The sequence below is a fragment of the Aaosphaeria arxii genome, assembly GCF_010015735.1.
Source record: "Aaosphaeria arxii CBS 175.79 unplaced genomic scaffold BU24scaffold_1, whole genome shotgun sequence".
NCBI lineage: Eukaryota > Fungi > Ascomycota > Dothideomycetes > Pleosporales > Aaosphaeria > Aaosphaeria arxii.
The window spans coordinates 828,902-848,022 of record NW_022983474.1 but is presented as its reverse complement, the minus strand read 5'-3'; the positions used below and the strand labels follow the sequence as shown (position 1 = coordinate 848,022).

The window sequence follows — 19,121 nt, the reverse complement described above, 5'->3', positions numbered from 1 at the left end:
TTGTAAGAAATTGGAAGAAGTCGTCCATTTCCCCGCAATGAAGTAGCGTGGTATTCAGGTACAAGGCTGCTGAGGTATGACGCAGCTTACACGCGAGGAGCAAAGTGGGTCGTGCGTCGAGCTTCTCCATCTGATGCCGATCGACTGACAGCTCAGCAACACAACCAAACCTCGACGCCATCATGTCTCGTTCAGTTATACCTCGAGTAACCCAGCGCCTAAATCCGAGGATACCTCTATCTATCCAATTGCGTGCAATTGGTTCACCACAACGCCATGCGTAGGTGCTGTTCTGAACATGACCTGATCCGAAACCTAACACATTCATGTCTAGACGTCTCTCAGCAGCCTGCGCCCATGAACAAACATGCAATACCGCACGTAGCTTCTCCTCAACCCCCGGACTACTGAAGAAGGCCGGAAAAGCCAATAAAGTACGCGCACGCTCAGATTCCTCCCCGCCCGTTACCGATGCGTCAGGCCCCACAGCTGTTGACGAGGCATATGACATGTCCGGGCTGGAGTCACAAATATTGAAGGCCATAGAGCGCCTGACACATGAGCTTTCGCAGCTGAGGTCCGGTGGAAGGCTCAATCCCAGCGTGGTAGAGTCGTTGAAGGTACAATTAGGCACGGCAAAGGAAGGCAAGGAAACGGTCCGCTTGGGAGACATTGCACAAGTCGTACCGAAAGGAAGATTGCTTAATGTCATGCTCGGAGAGCAAAGCGTAAGTTCACTACCATGTAGCGCATCTGTATGATGTGTGTAGACTAATAACGAGCAGCACGTCAAGCCCGTAACATCGGCTATTGCAGCCTCAACACACAACCTCACACCTCAGCAACCGCACGCCGATTCTCCCCTTACTATCCCTGTGCCGATTCCTCCACCAACTGGTGAATCCCGCCAGGCTGCTCTTGAGACTGCACAGAAGGCCTCCGAACAGGCCGACCGTGCCATTCACGATGCAAGAGCCAGCCACAATAAGAAGTTGAGGAAGTTTGGACTGGACAAAGCCGTGTTGCCGGACGATCTGCAAAAGGCAGGCAAGCGAATGGAGGAGGTTGTGAAAAAGGGTCATTCGGAAGTCAAGCGAATCACCGAAGGTGCTAAGAAGGTGCTCGAGAGTCAGTAATCTTGAGTTACATGTGGACATTGCTAGCACTGTAAAAGAATCAAATCTATTGGTAACCTTATTACTAGGTATGTAAATATCTATATTGCAATGTCTCAAACCCGTTTTGGGAAACAAATCGAGAGTGATCAACAAAGGGGGAACTAAGGAATGACGACCAACATCTAGCTCAGGAGCCGTACTTGTTGTTTCATGAATATCGGTGTCCTATCCAACACGAACCCAGTTAATTTGAGTAACCTTTTCCTCTTTCCAGGTCATCTGCGCGGCGGACTTCCAAAAGCTCAGTGCTAACGGGCACATTGTCCATTTTCGTGAACCCTTTTCCCATTTTCTTCTCCTCTTTAATTGCCTTCTTCTGGGCCTTCTTAGCCTTTTTTGCTTCCTTCTTCTCTTTCCTGGACGGGAACTCCGATTCAGGACCTTTTAAAGCTAAGCCAGGATGCACCACAGCCAATATAAGGGCCGCCAACAGCATTGGGAAAGCATCTAATGTCAACGCATAAACTTCCTTGTACGGCAAAGGGTTACTGGTGTTGTTTCCAGCACTGAATTCCACAAGTCGAAAGATGACACGCATGGTGATCAAAGCCAGGACAGCATAAAGAGCGTACGTCAGCCATTTCCATCTAGTGTTTGCCGGCGAAGGACCAACGCCATTGCTCGCGAGGCGCTGCATTGTGAGATGGAAGCGGACGATTAACGCTAGGAACAGGACGATGAAAAACTCCTGGAGACCCACGCCGCTCATGTATATGTTCTTCCCGATGTCCAAGATTTTAGCATCTCCTCCTGGTTCCAGCATGAGGCCGCCGGCACCCTGCACCAGGAAGGAGAGTATGTCGAGCCAGACGAAGTACTTTCCAATACGGATGGCCTTAATCCCAAACACCTTCTTTTCTGGGTGGAAAGTCCAAATCAGTCGCCCCGCAGTCATGTATACAAAGGCATTGATCCAAAGTGGTGCCAAGAGGAAGAGTAGGGACGAGGGATAGGCATATCCAAGCTTCTGCTGATCGTGGGCTCCAAGAGAGCGAGTGATGAAAGCAATGAACTCCCATGCTACACCCATGATGATCACCCAGCAAAATGGCTTGCGGTGCAGGACGGCGAGGGAAATGTGAGCGAAAGTCAGGATTCCGAAGAGGACACACATGGCAATTGCGGCCGTGAAGCTGGGAGCATATGCCCAGTTCGCATTGCATGCTTCGGGCGGCACGTAACCGTACTTGCCGGGCACAGCGGTCGTACAAGAGGGGACGGAGGTTGAACTTGTTGTAGAAGAAAGAGACGTCGTGGTAGGGGACGCCATTGAGATGCGCTTTCAGCCAAAAGAAGAATGAATTGATAGAGCAAAATGGTCTGTGTGTATTGATAGAATCTGACGATGGGATCTTTGAGGACTTGATGATGAGGTGGTGCTAATTCCTACATGATCCCAGATACCTATATATACAAGTTTCCACAGAGTATGATTCTTCTACGATATAATGGTCTGCTTCAGCTTCGTGGCCATGTTGTTGCATAGTACGCGTACTTCGCATCCATTCTGCAGTGAGTAGCGAACTGGCCAATCAAATGGTGAGGATATCTAGAAAGGGCTTAGCTGAGCTAAATACATACACAGGCGGTGGAATAAGCTTGCGAGTACCCTAGCGAGTCGGTTCCTTCAGGCTTCCATTCGCGAGATTGCTCAATCGGGCAATGCGTGCGAATTGAGGATGCAGTCATAGGAATATGAGTGCCATAGAAAATTGTTATATCTACAGACTAGCAGTACCATCAAACAAAATCAATAAATTCTCTCTGACTACGTGCAAGCTCCATCGCTCCTACATTTCTTCTACTTATCATCTCTTGTTTATTGGAAATTTTGTGAAAACTCTTGTAATTACCGTGAAAATTTTGTTATGACTTCAGACTCTAGGCAACCATTAAACTGACCTACGAGTACGGGAAGACGACGACTATGTACCCTTGAGTGAACTATTGCTGATCTTGATTGCAGGTCGAATCAATTTCTTACAGTACGTCCATCGTTTACTGTGGAAAGTTGAAGCTAGAAAGCGGAGCGTTACTGAGACGTCGGAGATCACCATTGAGTTTGTCGATAGGGGTAGACTCCTTAAGTGGACTAAAAAGAAGAGAGTGTTGTATGATTCTCTCTTTTGTTAGTATAGAAGTAATCAATTGGTTTACCGTGATTGATACTGACCTTAGAAGTCTCTTTTGAAGCTCAAGTTGGATGTTTAAGGGCATTCAACATGCTGAATGCTTTTTCTTTTAATGATTTCAGAACCCATAATATGATCAAAAGAATATAGCAAACTCCCATGTTAGCCACATGAGAAGTCTTTCGTGTCATTTGCAAACTTCTCTGTAGCTTCGGTCTCCAGGACGCGACCGCTCAGGGGCCCAATGCTCACAAGCATGCCTATAACACCGTTTAAACCCTTGTTGACTTGCTACGTATAACCTAATCACAACAAACACATGGGGCGGGAACCTCCTTCATGGGTTGCTTGTAGGGAACGATTAGGCGCATCTAGGCCTATACAAGGTTGCATTCGGAGGAGTTACTGTCCCACAGCTCGTTGTTAATGGCATATACCTAAGCTTCCGGTCACGGGTTCAACACTTCCGTACACCTTTAAGCTTCATTCTGTACCTATAAGGCCGCTACTGTCCAGTAGACACAGTGCACATGTTGGCCAATTCTCGGGCTCCACCACGTTATGTCGCATCCCAATTCGCCAGTACCACGTTGCGATAGTTCACAAGATTGCCTTGTGCATATATATTGATTCCTGTAAGCCTTTCATCAGTTGGTAGCCTTGGCAGCTTTAAAGGGTGACAGTTTTTTTTTGATTTGTTTTGTAATTCAATCAATTCTAAGTCAGACACCAAGTAGCTTTCAAAACCCACAACTATGGATGACTTATACAGTAGGTCGGCTTGCACTGCTTTGTGCTGAGACGCTGTTACCTCTCTATTATAATCCAAAGGCCAAACGCAGCTACAAAAATGGAGCAGAAAAGGTTTCAACTAGATATGCTACATGGTCTTTCCGTAGAAGACTAACTAAGTAATCGGTATTCTGCTTTACATTGGGGTCCGAGCGAAGAATGTCTCATTGTTTGTATAGACTTTGCTTTAGCGTCATCATTTTACTTTATATTAAAAGTAGTCACAGATAAATAAATTGCATTCAGCTGATAATATTTGTACGTAACCCGCGATCTGCTACATCGTAGGCGTTCGTTGTTACACCATGCCTTGCGTCACACTTCTTGCGACCGTTGGAGGCAATACCGCAGAAGGAGCGCATGTTATGGAGCGCATCCAAAACCTTTCATGCAAATGCCCGTGTATTTGTGTTCTACAAGCGGTGACGAAATGATCACAATCGCAACAATCTGACATGTAGGACAAACTGGGGCGCAGGCCAGCCTGTCAGAGTAGATCGCCCCGTATCCTCCAATCGCTATTAGACACCTGCGAGTTGAGAGCATACATCACAACCACTGACGGTGTGCATTATGGCAGGATGACGTGAGGATACCTATGACAGTAGTACCCATCGTTCAATCATTTGAACTCTTGATGTTTCTTTTTCTTATCTGTTTGCATGTTTGCATGCTGACTGCCTTCTTTTACGCGATGGCTTGAGATGCGCGGGCATTGTGGTCTGCAGTAAGGGAGAGTAAGATGCCATGCTTTTTAAGAGGATATGAACATGATCACAATCAATATTTGGCGGTGATCTGATGAGACCAAATTCGTGAATCACCCTTGTTTGAGAACCATGAAAGAACTAGGGAGACGTTTAATGTATTTGTATGATTCGTAAAAATACGACCGCTTCAAAGCCGACATTGACATCCATAGGGCCGACTCGGGCTACTTGACACAAATACGAGTGATCAACACCGAGTCTCCCCTAGTTGCGTGTCATAGCGCGCCTCATTGTCCAGTGGTATCACGGCACCCCAAACTCACAAGTCATGATCAAGCACCGCCTTGACGGCCTGTCGGGTTCAGGCGTCCTTTCACAAATAGGCCGTCATGCCACCTACATAGGCGGTCAGCCGCCTCATAGCCTTTTCATTCATCCAATATCCAAATTCTCGCTGCCACCGACGTTGATCGCTCACTACATCAAGGAGGACGCAATTGCGCCTGACCCCACTCTTTCATGGAGAGCTTTGTGTAACCTCTATGTTAGACTAAGCATCGCCCGTGTATTAAGCACGCGAGCCCCATGCGAGCAATCTGGAGAATGACCCACTTTATCAAGATGGCTCCCGTTGACGACTTGCGCGTGCTTTCGAAACGCTTTCCTGTGCCCTCTACACGCACATCGCCTCCTACTCGATCAAGTCTAACTACTGAGGGAGGCTTTCTAGAAGCTTGGGCTCAAGGATACAATGTCGGATCGCTCGTTATACTTATACTGATCGTCTTTTGCAACTATCGTTCCGGCATCTGGCTCCACAAGTTAATTCTACTAGAGGTAACAATGGCGTCTGCAATGGCTTTTGCAAGCACTGACCGTACATACTTAGCTGATACTTGCCCTATGGCATGGCACGTTCATCTTTGTTGAAGACCCCGTTTATGGATGGTATGCTGAAGAACCCGAATTTACATTTGTCCTTTCCTTACATGATCAGGTATCTGAGTGCAACAGCGACACTGCTCTTCATATCATATCAACTTCATAACGTCGTCTCCTGGCTTAAGATCCGACCTTTTCTTCCTAAATGGGGCAGTCGTCTGTTCATCTTATCCCTACTAGCTGTTCAGCCTTTCTGGGTTGCGGAAGCGTGGTCAAACTTCTCGTACTTCAATGGATTAGGGTCCAATGTAAATGAGAGGATGAGGCCATGGGAAGCTCTGCTTCGGGACCCCTGGTGGATTTTCACAACGTGGAAGCTCCTTGACGCCATCAAAAAGACATACGGCTTCAAACTCCTTGCGCTCGTGAAGATAAACCCCCGCTTCGGAGTCATGATCGCCTGCATGTTCATCTCAATTGCCTTTCTCCTAACAGACGTGGTCGTCAATGCCATTCGCTTAACCTCGTCATCTGGAATCAATCCGTACTGGAGGTTTGCGCTCGTGTTCAAGTGCGCGTCAGACACAATCTTCCTGGACGATTTCAAATCCGTGCTTGACGAAATCGTTGCTCGCAAGTTTAGTAGCACCGGTGGCACTATCCATCGCGGGCCCCAGAGTCGCCGTAAATCGTCCGTCACTGCCCGAGATCCTAACGAGTTCATCGAGTGCGGACCCATCACGACGCATATCTCCTCGCCCGAACAGGCCAATACAGCCTGGTCAAGGCACTTGAACCCTTTCGTCTCCCGATCTCGGGATCACGCTTTCCCTGTGCCTTCAATACACGTTCAGCAAGAGACAAGGGTGATCAGTGAACGAAAACCAAGCTCGGATAGTTACGCTAGCGACAATCAGATTCTACCCGTGCCTGCTCCGGCCGTTTATGCGAGCAAGCAGGACAACAGTAGCACAAGCTCATTATCAATTGCTCGTCCCCAATACCCAGAAAGATGAACAGACACCTGTTCAGCGACCTCGAAACGAACTCGGCCACGTGCCATGTTCCTCGATTTACACACACAGGCCATTTATCATGGTGATCGTTCCTTTCCTCCTTTGGAGGAATTCTGAAGGGTATATGCCCACCCCGAGGCCTCTTGCTGTTGAGGTTGTGTTTTACATAGGGGAAATTTTCGAAAAATTTCTTTTCGGAATTATCGTGTCGTCTTGGTTGTCAATTAGGTCGAACGTCGATTTTTGCGGACACGACGCACAGGGTGAAACCGATACTCTACAACTTGTAGCTATCGCTTTCTTTGCAGTCTCGCTATGGCGGGACTATAATATGTACGATGGAAATACGGCGTTGGATAGATTTTCTTGATACCCACTGAGTAAGGATGACTCGTATGTCTGCTATTGCACATGCTTGAGCTTAGCCAAAGCACCGTCATGGGTTTGATGTACGATAGTGAAATAATGGTAACCATTGGAATTTCGATGATGACAATTGGGTTCAGCAAGTGCAGTTGTGAATGCGATGATATATTTGTATATATTGGGCCGAGGCATGATACTTGTACCCACTGGTCATGCCACTACAATTGAATGACACAATAACGGCAGTCATGGCCCCTGAGCGTGATAAGATAACTTATCTGTCATTTCGTATTATGTCTGGAGGGTGCGTGTTAGTGCAAGCAACAAGCAATCGTCGTCAAGTTATCTGGCTATGATGGACTTTGAAATCAGCATCTCTACTACTTTCTGTTTTGGGACTTAGGGGCACTCGGAGAGTCGAAGGGCTGAGACAGAGCCGACACTTTAGTGGCGAATTGTTTCACACGCGCCAACAGCAAATCGACCTAGAACAGATTCGCCGCATCCCCCACAGCCTAAACCCATCGACTAGCATCAAATTTCCCCAGAAAGTCGATAAGAAAGGTCCTAAAACAGAACAGGCAGGAATTCGAGATGTAGAAACGCCGGTAGAGCGGAAGCCGTTATCTACAGAGTCGCGTCCGTCCTGGCACCTGTCGATGTCCTTTTAAGAGGTCGCATATCCCCTCCCTCGCTCTTCGTGTTTTGAAATTGGAGCATCTCCCTCGTCAATTTATCAAACTTCACACCATCGTACCAGCCGTTTCAGGGGCGTCTCAAGCCGACCACGGCCTCTGTACCACGGCAACTGAATCTATCATCTGCTGTTCTGCATTCAAGAGGTGTCTGATCAAGACCCCTGGAAGCCATCCACATCAGGCTTTACCCCATCTGCAGTAAACGCCGATACCAAGATACGCACAGTGTACACAGAAGGTAAGTGTATCCAAGCTCGGAACATGCTCCGGATTGCTTCCAGATAGATGGATCCAGATCTCAAGTTAACGTTGAACTGCAGGGTAACATTGGCATTATTTCCTCGCTGCGACAACCATTTTGGCTTGCAACACGCATATCTTATAGCCCACATCTTCTCGTTCTTGTAACTCACGCTTCTTTTGGACATCGACTTCTCACAACATGACGACAAGTAACGATGGACTGTCTAATGACCTCAAGCACAGCACGTCAAAGGATGCTGAAGCCAACATCGATTCGAAACATATTATCGCCAATTCTCAGGACTTAATTAACGCTTCCGGACATGTTCAGGAACTTCAACGAAACTTCAGTCTCTGGTCGCTTGCCGGCATTGGACTGACTGTTGGCAATGTTTGGCCTGCAGTAGGCGGAAGCATCCTGGTCGCACTCTACAATGGCGGCCCTCCAGGAGTGCTATTCGAGTTTATCGTGGTTTCCGTCTTCTACTGGAACGTTGCGCTTTCTATTGCAGAGCTAGCAAGTGCTATTCCCTCGTCGGCAGGCGTATATCACTGGGCTACGATAACGGGAGGAAAATATGGTCGACCAATTGGCTTTTTCGCAGGATGGTGGAACTATTTTGCTTGGGTTTTTGGCGCTGCCTCGATGTCTTCAATCCTGGCCAGCACCATCGTCCAGATGTATGCACTGAATCACCCGGACCTTGTCGTACAGAATTGGCACGTCTTCATTGTCTACATCATCCTCACCTGGATAGCCTGTCTTTCGGTCTGCTTCTTCAATCGGGCCATGCCACTCCTCAACCAGTGTGGCATTTTCTTCATTCTCGCGGGATTCTTCATTACCATTGTTGTCCTCGCCGCTTTGCCTGGAAAGGGGGGTCGACCACCACATGCTCCAAGTTCATTCGTCTGGACTCAATGGTCAGCAGACATTGGATACCCTGACGGATTCGTTTTCGTGACCGGCATGCTGAATGGAGCCTTTTCAATTGGAGTGCCTGATGTAGTATCTCATCTTTCAGAGGAGATCCCTAACCCGGGCAGGAACATCCCAATCGCCATCGGACTCCAATATGCCATCGGCTTCATTACCGGATTCACCTATCTTATTTCGATCATGTACGCTATCAATGACTACGATGCACTCTTCGAAAGTGCTTATCCCATTGCCGAGATCTACCGACAAGGAACTGGTTCTGTCGCTGGTGCAACGGGTCTATTATCACTTGTCATGATATGCATCGCCATCTGCCTGGTCGGTTTGTACATCACTGCAGGACGTACTCTCTGGACACTTGCACGAGACAAGGCGACGCCATTCCCGAGCCAACTCTCGAAAGTCCATCCAAAGCTGGAAGTACCCGTCCTTACGACGCTGCTCAGCGGAGTGCTAGTCACGATCCTTGGTTGCATCTACGTTGGCAGCACCACAGCCTTCAACGCCTTTGTAGGCTCATTCATTCTCATGAGCTCCTCATCCTACATTGCTGCCATCCTACCCCACCTCCTCACCAAGCGCAAGAAGATCATTTTCGGCCCCTTCAATCTCAACAAGGGCCCAATTGGATACATCTGCAACTTCATCGCTTGCGCGTACATGATAGTCTGGTTCGTCATCTACTGCTTCCCATTCGCTCTGCCGGTAGATGCCGCGACGATGAACTACACCAGCTTGCTATGGGGCGGGTTCACGATTCTGTTGTCGGGCTGGTGGTTCTTTGGCGTTAAAGACTACGTCGGGCCAACCACCATTGGAGGACAGACGGAGGCAGACAATATTCGACATGTAACTATACACTCCTCTTAGTATACCACGTCGTATGGGAGAAAAAAATTTGTTTACTATCGGAAATGTACATATTATACTTATTTAATGTGATTCATATCGCTACTGTTCATTTGTACATTCCTTACTTCTTATGTACATCGTACATCCGCGTCAATCTAAACACGCTTCCTGAACTGTTTCGTCAACTTGAAGCGGGCCAACAAGACAAAGAGACTAGCGAGAGTCGAGATCCCTCCCGCGTAGAAGATAGCAGGCCGATAGACACTGATACCTTGTTCTCTTCCCGCGTCCCTCGACCCACCCGCCGCCTGCAGCAAATATCCAGCAATCGGCGCGCCCATGAGATACCCGCCCGTCCACCCCGTAATCGCCATGCTCATCGCGACCGCTGCTCGACCCGGTCCGACCATACCCGCGATGACGGTCGGGAACGTCGTGAAGTAGGATCCATTAGCGACGCCGTTAAGAGTGGCGAATAGAACGAGAGGGCCGAGGGTGTCTGAGACTGGCCAGATGGCCAGCATCGTTGCTGCGTTTACGGCCATGGTGATGAGAAGCATGTTGATGGGACCGATCTTGTCGCACAGAGGGCCGGCTATGAATCTCCCAATCGCGTTGCAGGCGTTGAACCCCGCAACGAGGCCTGCGCCGGTACTCGAACTCAGACCGACGGATTGGGCGAACAGCGGGAGGAAATATGGCGGGACATAGAGGGCGAATGTGCCGGTGACACCAACTAAGAAAATGGCGAGGAAGGGGATCGAGCGTAGCATCTCCAGCTCCATGAATGGTACGTTGCGGCGGTATGGGACTCGATCCTTTAGCAGTGAGGCGGCAGGGAGGCCGATTCCAAGCGTGATAAGGCCTTGGATGATGAAGGTCCATTGGATGCCAACATGGCGATTCAAAGATTCGAGAGCCATCGCCATGACACAGCCGCCTATTCCGCCACCAAGTTTGACGAGCCCATTGGCAAGGCCCAAATGTCCGCTAAAGTACTGGACCGGTAGCGCATTGGAGACGGTGTATACGAGTGCCATTCCCACGCCGGCAAGGACTCCTGCTGTGCCGAACAAGCCTGGGACATTTGTAGTGCAGAACCCGCTTCCGATCAAACTCAGGCCGATAATCAAGATTCCAATTAGAGCCGCGATTCTGGAGCCACAATATGCCAATGCTCGAGTTGCAATGAGTCCATAAGCTGCAGCGCCAGCAAGCCCCAGGGAGCCGACGAAGGACAGCGTCGACGGCGGAACGTGCTGAAGTTCAGAATTCAAGAGAGCGGCCTGCAAGACACCCCAACAGTTGATGATCCCATTGTGACAGAAAGTGATCAAAGAGCAACAGAATACAATAGTCCAACCATAGCCTCCGTCTGGAATTGCAGTGGTTGAGTACGCGGCATCGGGAGGGGAGTCATCGGGTAGCTGTTCCAGCAAAGGTTCCGGTGCACGTTCAGGGACCTTGGGGTCAAACCTCCTTAATTCAATGTGTTCTTCCGTTATCGTCGCCATGACAATCCTGATGATTTGATGGAGGCGAACAGTATAATTTGTTGTTCGAAACATGGGTCGAGTCTGTCAGATATTTTATAGTAGTTTGAATGGATTGCTAGCCGAACCTAGCTAGAGTGCGCCCTTCCGGAACCATAGGCCGAATGGAGTGAAATAGAAAGGCGCTGTTCATCCTTGCCGGATAAGGAAGGACGAGGTAGAGAGGGTGATACAAGTACTTGTAAATGATGTTGTGCCTCGTCAGGAACGGAGTACATTACAAGTTCAAGGTATAAAAGACAGCAGTCGCAAAAAGCAGTAGTCTGATGCGAATTTAGAACACGCGACGACTACTTTTGGCAAGCAGGGATTATGATCAGGACTCTTTTAACATTTGAACATAAGTTATATTGTTTTTTAATTCCATTCGGCTGATCAAGCAACTCTCATAAATATATCCACGGTCATTTCGCTATTTAGTTGTTCAACTTTTCGCTGAGTTTCATCAATTCCTCAATGACTACCATGTGGTCATCCCATTGCTTGAGCCCACTCACAACCACGACAGCCACAGGTCCTTCAACATTGTTCACGAAGATGGGCACACCACCACCGTGAATCGCATACTCTTTAGCATCCTCTCCTAGACCCAACTTCTTCGCAAACTTCTCCTCGTCTCCCTCGAAGGTGTTGTGCAAGCGCCATGTGCTCGCGCTCCACCTGATGACAGCATTGCGCTTGCGTCGGACCCAGTAGTCGTTGTCTAGTGCGGTACCGGAGTGAGTAGCCGCGTGGAAAAGGACATGTGGTGGTGTTGAAACGGTGGAAATGTGGATAACGGCAGGTTTATCAAATGTGAGAAGGCGAGTGCGAAGAGCACTGCCTAGTTCAAAGGCGACGGATGCATTCCAATGTGGGAGTCGTGCTGCTTCTTCTTGTGCCTGGATGGCTTCAATATCGCGGGGTGCCTCTGCCAAGGCGACGTAGTCTGGGTGAGCCATTGTATGTATCGATGATGGAGATTGATTGGGTTGGTGAAATGGATGTGGATTGATGGTTTCTTTGAGAACTTTTGGAGAATTGAGTTGATTGATGATTTAAGTTCAGAAACTGAGCACTCTTGACTGATATTAAATAGTACCGGGTAACCACTTAACCATATGCATTGTCCCGACGATCGCGGAGTTGGTCCAAGCGATGAAGGGTAAAACTCTTATAATAGCTACTTCCAGTATAGTTCGGCGCTTGGTTCGCACTTGTCCGGTTCCAACCAGGCGTCGATCTGCTTAATCAATCATTTGGTAGATTGACTTTGCGAACGAAAAACATAGATGACGACTTTGCTCAGTCGTAAAACTCGTCTTGGGAAGTTCAGAGATAAATTGGAGTTCTCTGCGCAGAACAAAGGCTATGCAGCAAGATAGCTTCGGCACAAATGCAGACTGTACTTTTATTTCAAATCACCAACATGTCAAAAGTTCTGAGCAATCTTGTGAAGTATGTCTATACCTCGTAAATGTTTTGGTCAATGAATTGGGTTTCATAATTGTTTGGCTCAATCTAATCGCATCGACAAATCTCGCTCTACATACCATCCGCTCAGTCGAACAGAGACAACCCGATATCATCGTCACTAGGTTCATCTTCAATCCCTTGTTCTTCATCGTCCTTGCTTCCCTCTTCACCCTCCCTATCGTCCTGAGACTTCTCGACATTGGGCCCTCTGACGTTCTCCGACGAAGCGATAGTCGTCAAGATGGCCTTGACGTCCTTCGCCTCGAGTGCTTTCGCAAATAGAGCAGTCCAGATGGGTTCGATGTCGTCGATACCGGCTGCTTCGAGGATTATCTGCAACTTTTCGGCTGTAATGGCGATGTCCGCGTCGGCAAGAATGAGTGATGCGTACTAGATTCGTTCAGTACCATCGCGGAAGGTTCAAGCCTGATTCACTCATACCGAGACAGCGGTTTCAGCGCGCGATGAAGACATTGCAACCTTCTTAGTGTTCTCGGGTAAAATATGGTCTGTTGATGGTGTTGTAGTCGTCGCACTTTGCTCTTGCTGCGATGAACTCGAGCAGACGCATTGGACAGACGACTTGATATACAATTTTGTCAACCGCCATGATATTCTCCGAAGCCATTGAATTCGGACATCTACGCTGTGGCTGATACAAAAAACATATGACTCCCCATAGATGATTTACTACGTGCGAAGGTTGGTACTTGCTGCCTTCTGGGGCGGTGTCGTGAGTCACTGCGCGCCTGACAGCATGACTGTTCATCAGCAAGGCTCCAGCAGAAACATAGCAGGGCAAGTTAGACAGAGCAAATTATTGTAATTTCGGGTCATCTGTCACATTTATATGATGTTATAGTGGACTCAGTGCTTCATATCAATGAGTCAGCATAAGATGTACTGCGTAGTATGACTATAGCGCTCTTCATAGTTACTACATAGTCACCCTAAGATTACCACCCTAAACTCCTTAGCAGATGATTCGATACAAAATGAGAAAAGGATTCTTAGTCAGATATAATATGGAATGTTTGTAAGGTGGCCACGGAGGTCGCCTGGTCCTTTCGTGAAATATCATGTCAACAACTTTTGTTCCTCAATGATGTCGAACTACGAGTTCGAACAAACATCTCATTTATGTAAATGACATGCATATTAACGTTTCATATAATATATCGACTTGAAATAATCACATGATATGTACAGGATATATATGCGTTTTCTTATTGGTGTGTATGGTCTGATTGCAATCGGATTCGGCTTGGTTATGAACCAGCAACTATTTTCAGCGATTGACTGACTTTGAGGCTGAAAATACCAGCATGTGAGCCGGCAGGTAGAGACGTCTTGATCACAATAGATGATGAGCACGGTATGGTATGTAATGTTCCATGAGATCTGGGAAACAATGAATATTTCTTAGATATGCCCGTCGGCATCAAGTAGTTACAACAGAGGGGTATCCAAAAATTACGTATCAAACCATTCAAGCGCATCGTTCTTTCCAAAGATCGCACGGAACACATGGTCTCCATCGTCCTTAACCACCTCCTCGGTATGGATACTGTGCAACTTGTACTCCCTCTCGTCAGGGCTGCTTCCATCCGTGTTCTCCTTCGCTGAACCGAAGATACGGATGTGGATATAGGCGTTGTCGACAGCCGGAATCTTCACCTTGCCAAAGAGGTGCAGCCCGTATGCCGAGTTTGCGACGCGAACCGACTCGAGGTCAGAAGCGGAGAAACTTGCCAGGTCGCTGTCGGAAACGTCTTTCACCGCGCGGAAATACTCAGGTTCATGCTCTACTCGCTGTTAGAATCAATCGTGAAGGACATGCGACTTGAAGCATACTATCGTGGCTGTGCCTTAGCTTGATCAGCTCTTGCTTAACGGACTCCAGAATTGAGTCGAATGCATCAAGCGATGCTTGCTGGGGCGCATGAGCTTCATTGAGCTGAACGGTGTCTTCGGTCGCCATGATGAGTGTGTCGTGTATTTTGGGAGGCAAGAAAGGTTGATTTGGTTGTTTTATCGAGGGTTGAAACTGTGATCAGTTGAATACTGGATGCAGGAAGGTTAATCAATTGACTTTATATGGGTCATTCACATGATACAACCGACCCCGCAATATGATGCCATTGCTTTGGTTGGCTTTCCAAGGACGCGAGGCGGGTCGCGTTTCAGGCCGTGATTGTCGTACCTGGCAGAACCAAGTTTTTGAGCATGACGAAATCCAAGATTCCTCTGAATGAAATAAGTGATGTGCTATTACAGTAAGAAACGTAAACATCTCGTATTCTAATCTCATACTATTCATTCATCATCTGCCACGTAGTATTGTTTAGGTTACAATGCTGTGTTTGTTGTTATTTTGCTCGCTACGAACGGCATGTCGAGCAGGGGTATGAATCGGCGTAATCGTCACTTGTGAGGAATTAAATAAGGATGATACGTTACGCTTGCGAAAATGCTTAACGAATCCTTCGAATAGGTATTAAGTCTTCTTGTTCTACTCTTGAGTTCCGCTTCATGTCAATTTTTAGATTGCTCTTGATTTGCTCGTCGGCTTTCAACTTTGCGTAGTGCATATGACAATCAGCATACGGTATCGACTGGATGACGAGGAATGTCTATAAGACTTGGATCCAGATCAAACGATGGTAAACGAAACGCAAGTTCAAGAGGGGTCACACTGTGAGGACGTTCAAATACTTCCTACGAAGGGGGAGAGATTTGCACAAACTCGACTTTTGTATCAAAAGAGCACTTATCACCTTCTTGCCACAACAATGACACCTCTCATGATGCCTGACCGCGCCCACCACCCAAACATCCACTTTGCTACGTGAAACTGTCCCAACCCACTGCCGAATGACTGTAGCTTTTGGTCGTGGTCTCCCAGGAATGTTACCAGTGGCCCAAAAACACGCTCTGTAACATCGCGCAATTTAACATCCGAGTAGCCGGCTTTGTGGAGTTTACTACGATATTCATCCATCGTGCTGAAGTTCGCCCAAGGTGCTCTCATTAGACTCGTTAATGCGCGGAGAAGCGCACGATCAATCCCAGAGGCCTCGTCCGCAAGGCAAAGGTCGAAAGCCATAAACGACGCGCCTAGTACGCGGGATGCGTACTCAATGACTGGCCAACGTGACGGTGCGAAGTGATACAGGGTATCCAAGGCCATGACCCAATTCTCGTCTCCATCCTTCGTGGCATTAAGGACTTGCTGTTGGAGGTCGAGGTTCCATCGATCTGGCTGTGCTGCATCCGCGCAGAAAAGACGTAATTGTCGTTTCTCCGATAAAGGATCGCCTTTGGTTTGTTGAATGCATTCTTGGAGACGCTGTTCGGCATATCGAAACTGGGTCTTGTCGACTGTTATGCCGATATAGGTATCGAATCTCTCCACATACTTCTGATCATCCCACCAGGTAATATCTGATTCTCGGATCGGGGATTGACTGTTCAAATATACAGTCTGCTCCCCACATCCGACACCCAGATCAATGAGGGTCTTCTTCTGAGGCGGTTGGGAACTCCGTGCCCTGTCGAATCCAGCCGTTTTCAAGACCTCTGATAATAGATTTCTACTTGCTTGTGCCAACGTCATGGAGCAAGCTTTGCCTTTCTTCGAGCCGTCGGAGTCCTCCTGAAACTAGGTCAGTGCTATGCGCAGTGTATTCTTTCGTCCGGCTTGCCTTCCAGTAGCCCATGTTCATCCACATCGAAGGTGGGCTCAAAGTTAGATTGAGTTTTCCATGCGCCAGACTGTATAAAGTTCTGGTATCATCCTCCTTGAATTTCTTACGGTTCCAAAGCTTCAACACACCCGACAAAAACCACTTCAAAAACGGCACGAAGAACAATCCACTTAGAAATACGAATAGATGAGAACGTTGAAAATCAAAATTCAAAAAGCGTAACAACATGGTTAGAACATTAAATGAAATCGGCGAAATTATATACAAGAAATTAAACACAATACGCTGCCTATAATGTTCTGGTGTCGTCTCATCGGGTCCTCGAGGTTGCTGGTGGTAGAAGAATGATGACAAGTCACTGATGTAGTGCGTCAACATGATATTACTACCACTAGCTCAACCTAGACGAGCTCGAATGCATGTACCCTCATACGGAATAGGCAGTTCACGTTAAAGATTAAGCCTACAGCAAAAGAGTTATAAAGGCTATCTGGAGGGTTTCGTTCACTTTGAGTGACCACATGAAAGTTAATAGCATTGTTGTAATTTGTGACGGCTACCTACAGGCAAATCGGCAGGTCTAACAATCGCTGCCATTGATAGAAGTTCGTTTTGGGCTACAACGCATTTACCTTACGATATGATATGTACTTGATATATGAATAGATTTTGGTTACAACACATTTTACAAATCGAAAAACGAGTTAATTTTCCGGTACAACGTATTTTACATTGAACTACGATTCACGCCATCGACATAGATTTAGGTTACAGCGCATTTACGTTCAACTATTAGATATGTTCGCTATCCTAGATCAAGACTTCCAGGGTATCTCAACATTAAGAGCATTGGCAACACGCATCGCAGATACGATGCAGCCTTCCAGAAGCACCATTCCATCCCAGCACCAACCTCCTACCAGGAAGACGTTATCATCGCCGTTCTTCCAAAGGGAATTAGACTTCTCTGCTCCCGCAAAATTAGGGGTATCTCTAAAAATGCTATTTACAATGCGCTTGCTCTCCGGGGTTCGAAGTACTCGAGTAAATGTCGCTGAATGGATCGTATGCTCGTCATCGATTTTATCGATCGGGCAGGTCGTAACAATAGAACCACAATTTTGAACATGATGAGACTCCGTCTGATGGATATTATCGGTCGTCGTCCGTAGATATATCAGTTGTGCGCCAAGCCTGCTCTTTCTTTGTTCCAGGCTCGAGCCTTGCTTCAACATTGTCTTGTCCGAGTGGACAACACTTTCCACCATCACAGTGGGTATCCTTCGCATGAAATGCTGCAAAGGCCCGAATATTTGGCCAACAATGTCCGGAGCCACAGCCATGATCACTTTATCAAAGGTTTCTTCCTGATCCTCGGCATCATTACTGTCGACCTTCTTCCACGTTAGTTTCACCCTGTTTCCAGTAGGTGTCACCTTCGAGATTGGTGCAGAAAGCTCGTAATTGACGCCCTTTATAAGCCGCTCCTGAACAGTGTTCACGCCGTTCGATACCGTGTAATGCGGTGCATTATGCGTCCTCCGCTTGTAACCGATCACATCACTGGCTGGAAACCCGAGCAATGATTGATGCGGACATGTCGTGACACTCGAGATGAGCGGCAAGACATAGTAGGATATAAAATATTCCGGGACCCAAGTTCTCCGCAAATACTCTTCCAACGATTCAGCACCTTGCAGCCCGTCCAAGGGTGCCACCAAGAAACAGCACAACGAGAACCATGCATAGCAAACCAATAAATATACGACTTCGAGTATATACGATATAAATGGCAGGGCGCGGGGGCGCGGAGGCGGTGTCTCATGCAGGTTCGAAGCATGAACGAAGTATGAGGACGCCGGCAACTGCGACTGCGAATCCGACCGTAGCCGCGAACCCAGCTTTGTCGGCGATTTTGCAAACTCGAAGAGGAAGGGTTGTGAATGGTATTTTACGCCTAGGTGATCGTACATTGCCTTCAAGTTACTGTAAAAGCCGCCCGCGAATGCGCGCATGGGAAGATCGACGCGATTGAAGGCCGTTTTCGTGGCATTTGGTATCGAGACGGAGGCGGAGTCTAGGGAAAGTGTTTTGCCCTTCACGAATCGTCAGTTTCGCTCGCAGAGATCGCAGCCATCTGTCACGTACCGACTCGAAAATTTTGACCGCATACCGTTGGTGAGGATCGTTCGAAAGGAGGTAAGCGGTAACCAGCCCGGCCATACCAGAGCCAACAATGGCTACTTGCAGTTTCTTTGTCCCATTGTTGGAAGCCATTGTCATGGTAGAATGGGACATATCATTTCAGCACCGTAAGTGACATGTCGAACAATAAGAGGGGTCAGAGGTATCCTGGGTTCTGGCTGGTATACGATGAGATGGGGAGAAGACAGCTTGGCATCGTGCAATTGTGACAAAACTGCGACGCACGATTTTGCAGGGGGAGTAGTGGCGGGAAATGGTACGAAAAGAGGCAGGTCTCAAGCGGAGAGTTTTACCAGCACTTGGCTGGGTGACATCGTCATTAGCATATTTAGTCGCACGTGTTGAAGCGAACGGGATAATTGATGATATGGGATAATAAAGTAATGCTTGCG

The 19,121-nt window shown here is 47.7% G+C and overlaps 10 protein-coding genes across 10 annotated transcripts; 3 read left to right on the top strand and 7 right to left on the bottom strand.

Annotated features, from left to right (window-relative positions):
* Window positions 1-182: 182 nt before the first annotated feature.
* Window positions 183-1,136, top strand: BU24DRAFT_456709 (ribosome recycling factor; the record flags this gene model as incomplete). Its single annotated transcript, XM_033531467.1, has 3 exons — window positions 183-280; window positions 335-728; window positions 786-1,136. The coding sequence occupies 3 exons, from the start codon at window positions 183-185 to the stop codon at window positions 1,134-1,136; spliced, it is 843 nt and encodes a 280-aa protein (XP_033388997.1).
* On the bottom strand, window positions 1,094-2,568 carry BU24DRAFT_416336 (uncharacterized protein). Its single transcript, XM_033526431.1, has 2 exons — window positions 1,852-2,568; window positions 1,094-1,746 (listed from the first exon to the last, which is right to left on the bottom strand). Exons 1-2 carry the CDS (start codon window positions 2,446-2,448, stop codon window positions 1,363-1,365), a joined length of 981 nt encoding a protein of 326 aa, XP_033388996.1. The 5' UTR covers window positions 2,449-2,568; the 3' UTR covers window positions 1,094-1,362.
* Window positions 2,569-5,147: 2,579 nt separating this feature from the next.
* Window positions 5,148-7,198, top strand: BU24DRAFT_416334 (uncharacterized protein). Its single transcript, XM_033526430.1, has 3 exons — window positions 5,148-5,649; window positions 5,702-5,760; window positions 5,810-7,198. Exons 1-3 carry the CDS (start codon window positions 5,434-5,436, stop codon window positions 6,708-6,710), a joined length of 1,176 nt encoding a protein of 391 aa, XP_033388995.1. The 5' UTR covers window positions 5,148-5,433; the 3' UTR covers window positions 6,711-7,198.
* A 609-nt stretch (window positions 7,199-7,807) lies between these two features.
* On the top strand, window positions 7,808-9,896 carry BU24DRAFT_5604 (amino acid transporter). Its single transcript, XM_033534393.1, has 2 exons — window positions 7,808-8,012; window positions 8,095-9,896. The coding sequence occupies exon 2, from the start codon at window positions 8,217-8,219 to the stop codon at window positions 9,825-9,827; it is 1,611 nt and encodes a 536-aa protein (XP_033388994.1). The 5' UTR covers window positions 7,808-8,012; window positions 8,095-8,216; the 3' UTR covers window positions 9,828-9,896.
* Window positions 9,844-11,353, bottom strand: BU24DRAFT_416332 (MFS general substrate transporter). The gene has a single exon (XM_033526429.1). The coding sequence runs from the start codon at window positions 11,321-11,323 to the stop codon at window positions 9,965-9,967; it is 1,359 nt and encodes a 452-aa protein (XP_033388993.1). The 5' UTR covers window positions 11,324-11,353; the 3' UTR covers window positions 9,844-9,964.
* A 333-nt stretch (window positions 11,354-11,686) lies between these two features.
* On the bottom strand, window positions 11,687-12,387 carry BU24DRAFT_416331 (uncharacterized protein). Its single transcript, XM_033526428.1, has one exon. The coding sequence runs from the start codon at window positions 12,301-12,303 to the stop codon at window positions 11,779-11,781; it is 525 nt and encodes a 174-aa protein (XP_033388992.1). The 5' UTR covers window positions 12,304-12,387; the 3' UTR covers window positions 11,687-11,778.
* Window positions 12,388-12,803: 416 nt separating this feature from the next.
* Window positions 12,804-13,468, bottom strand: BU24DRAFT_416330 (60s acidic ribosomal protein). Its single transcript, XM_033526427.1, has 2 exons — window positions 13,259-13,468; window positions 12,804-13,207 (listed from the first exon to the last, which is right to left on the bottom strand). Exons 1-2 carry the CDS (start codon window positions 13,289-13,291, stop codon window positions 12,902-12,904), a joined length of 339 nt encoding a protein of 112 aa, XP_033388991.1. The 5' UTR covers window positions 13,292-13,468; the 3' UTR covers window positions 12,804-12,901.
* Window positions 13,469-14,166: 698 nt separating this feature from the next.
* On the bottom strand, window positions 14,167-15,089 carry BU24DRAFT_445838 (uncharacterized protein). The gene is made up of 2 exons (XM_033530730.1): window positions 14,672-15,089; window positions 14,167-14,622 (listed from the first exon to the last, which is right to left on the bottom strand). Exons 1-2 carry the CDS (start codon window positions 14,796-14,798, stop codon window positions 14,291-14,293), a joined length of 459 nt encoding a protein of 152 aa, XP_033388990.1. The 5' UTR covers window positions 14,799-15,089; the 3' UTR covers window positions 14,167-14,290.
* Window positions 15,090-15,380: 291 nt separating this feature from the next.
* Window positions 15,381-16,861, bottom strand: BU24DRAFT_416328 (uncharacterized protein). Its single transcript, XM_033526426.1, has 2 exons — window positions 16,522-16,861; window positions 15,381-16,472 (listed from the first exon to the last, which is right to left on the bottom strand). The coding sequence occupies exons 1-2, from the start codon at window positions 16,750-16,752 to the stop codon at window positions 15,591-15,593; spliced, it is 1,113 nt and encodes a 370-aa protein (XP_033388989.1). The 5' UTR covers window positions 16,753-16,861; the 3' UTR covers window positions 15,381-15,590.
* A 375-nt stretch (window positions 16,862-17,236) lies between these two features.
* On the bottom strand, window positions 17,237-19,061 carry BU24DRAFT_416326 (FAD/NAD(P)-binding domain-containing protein). Its single transcript, XM_033526425.1, has 2 exons — window positions 18,673-19,061; window positions 17,237-18,620 (listed from the first exon to the last, which is right to left on the bottom strand). The coding sequence occupies exons 1-2, from the start codon at window positions 18,799-18,801 to the stop codon at window positions 17,340-17,342; spliced, it is 1,410 nt and encodes a 469-aa protein (XP_033388988.1). The 5' UTR covers window positions 18,802-19,061; the 3' UTR covers window positions 17,237-17,339.
* Window positions 19,062-19,121: the final 60 nt, after the last annotated feature.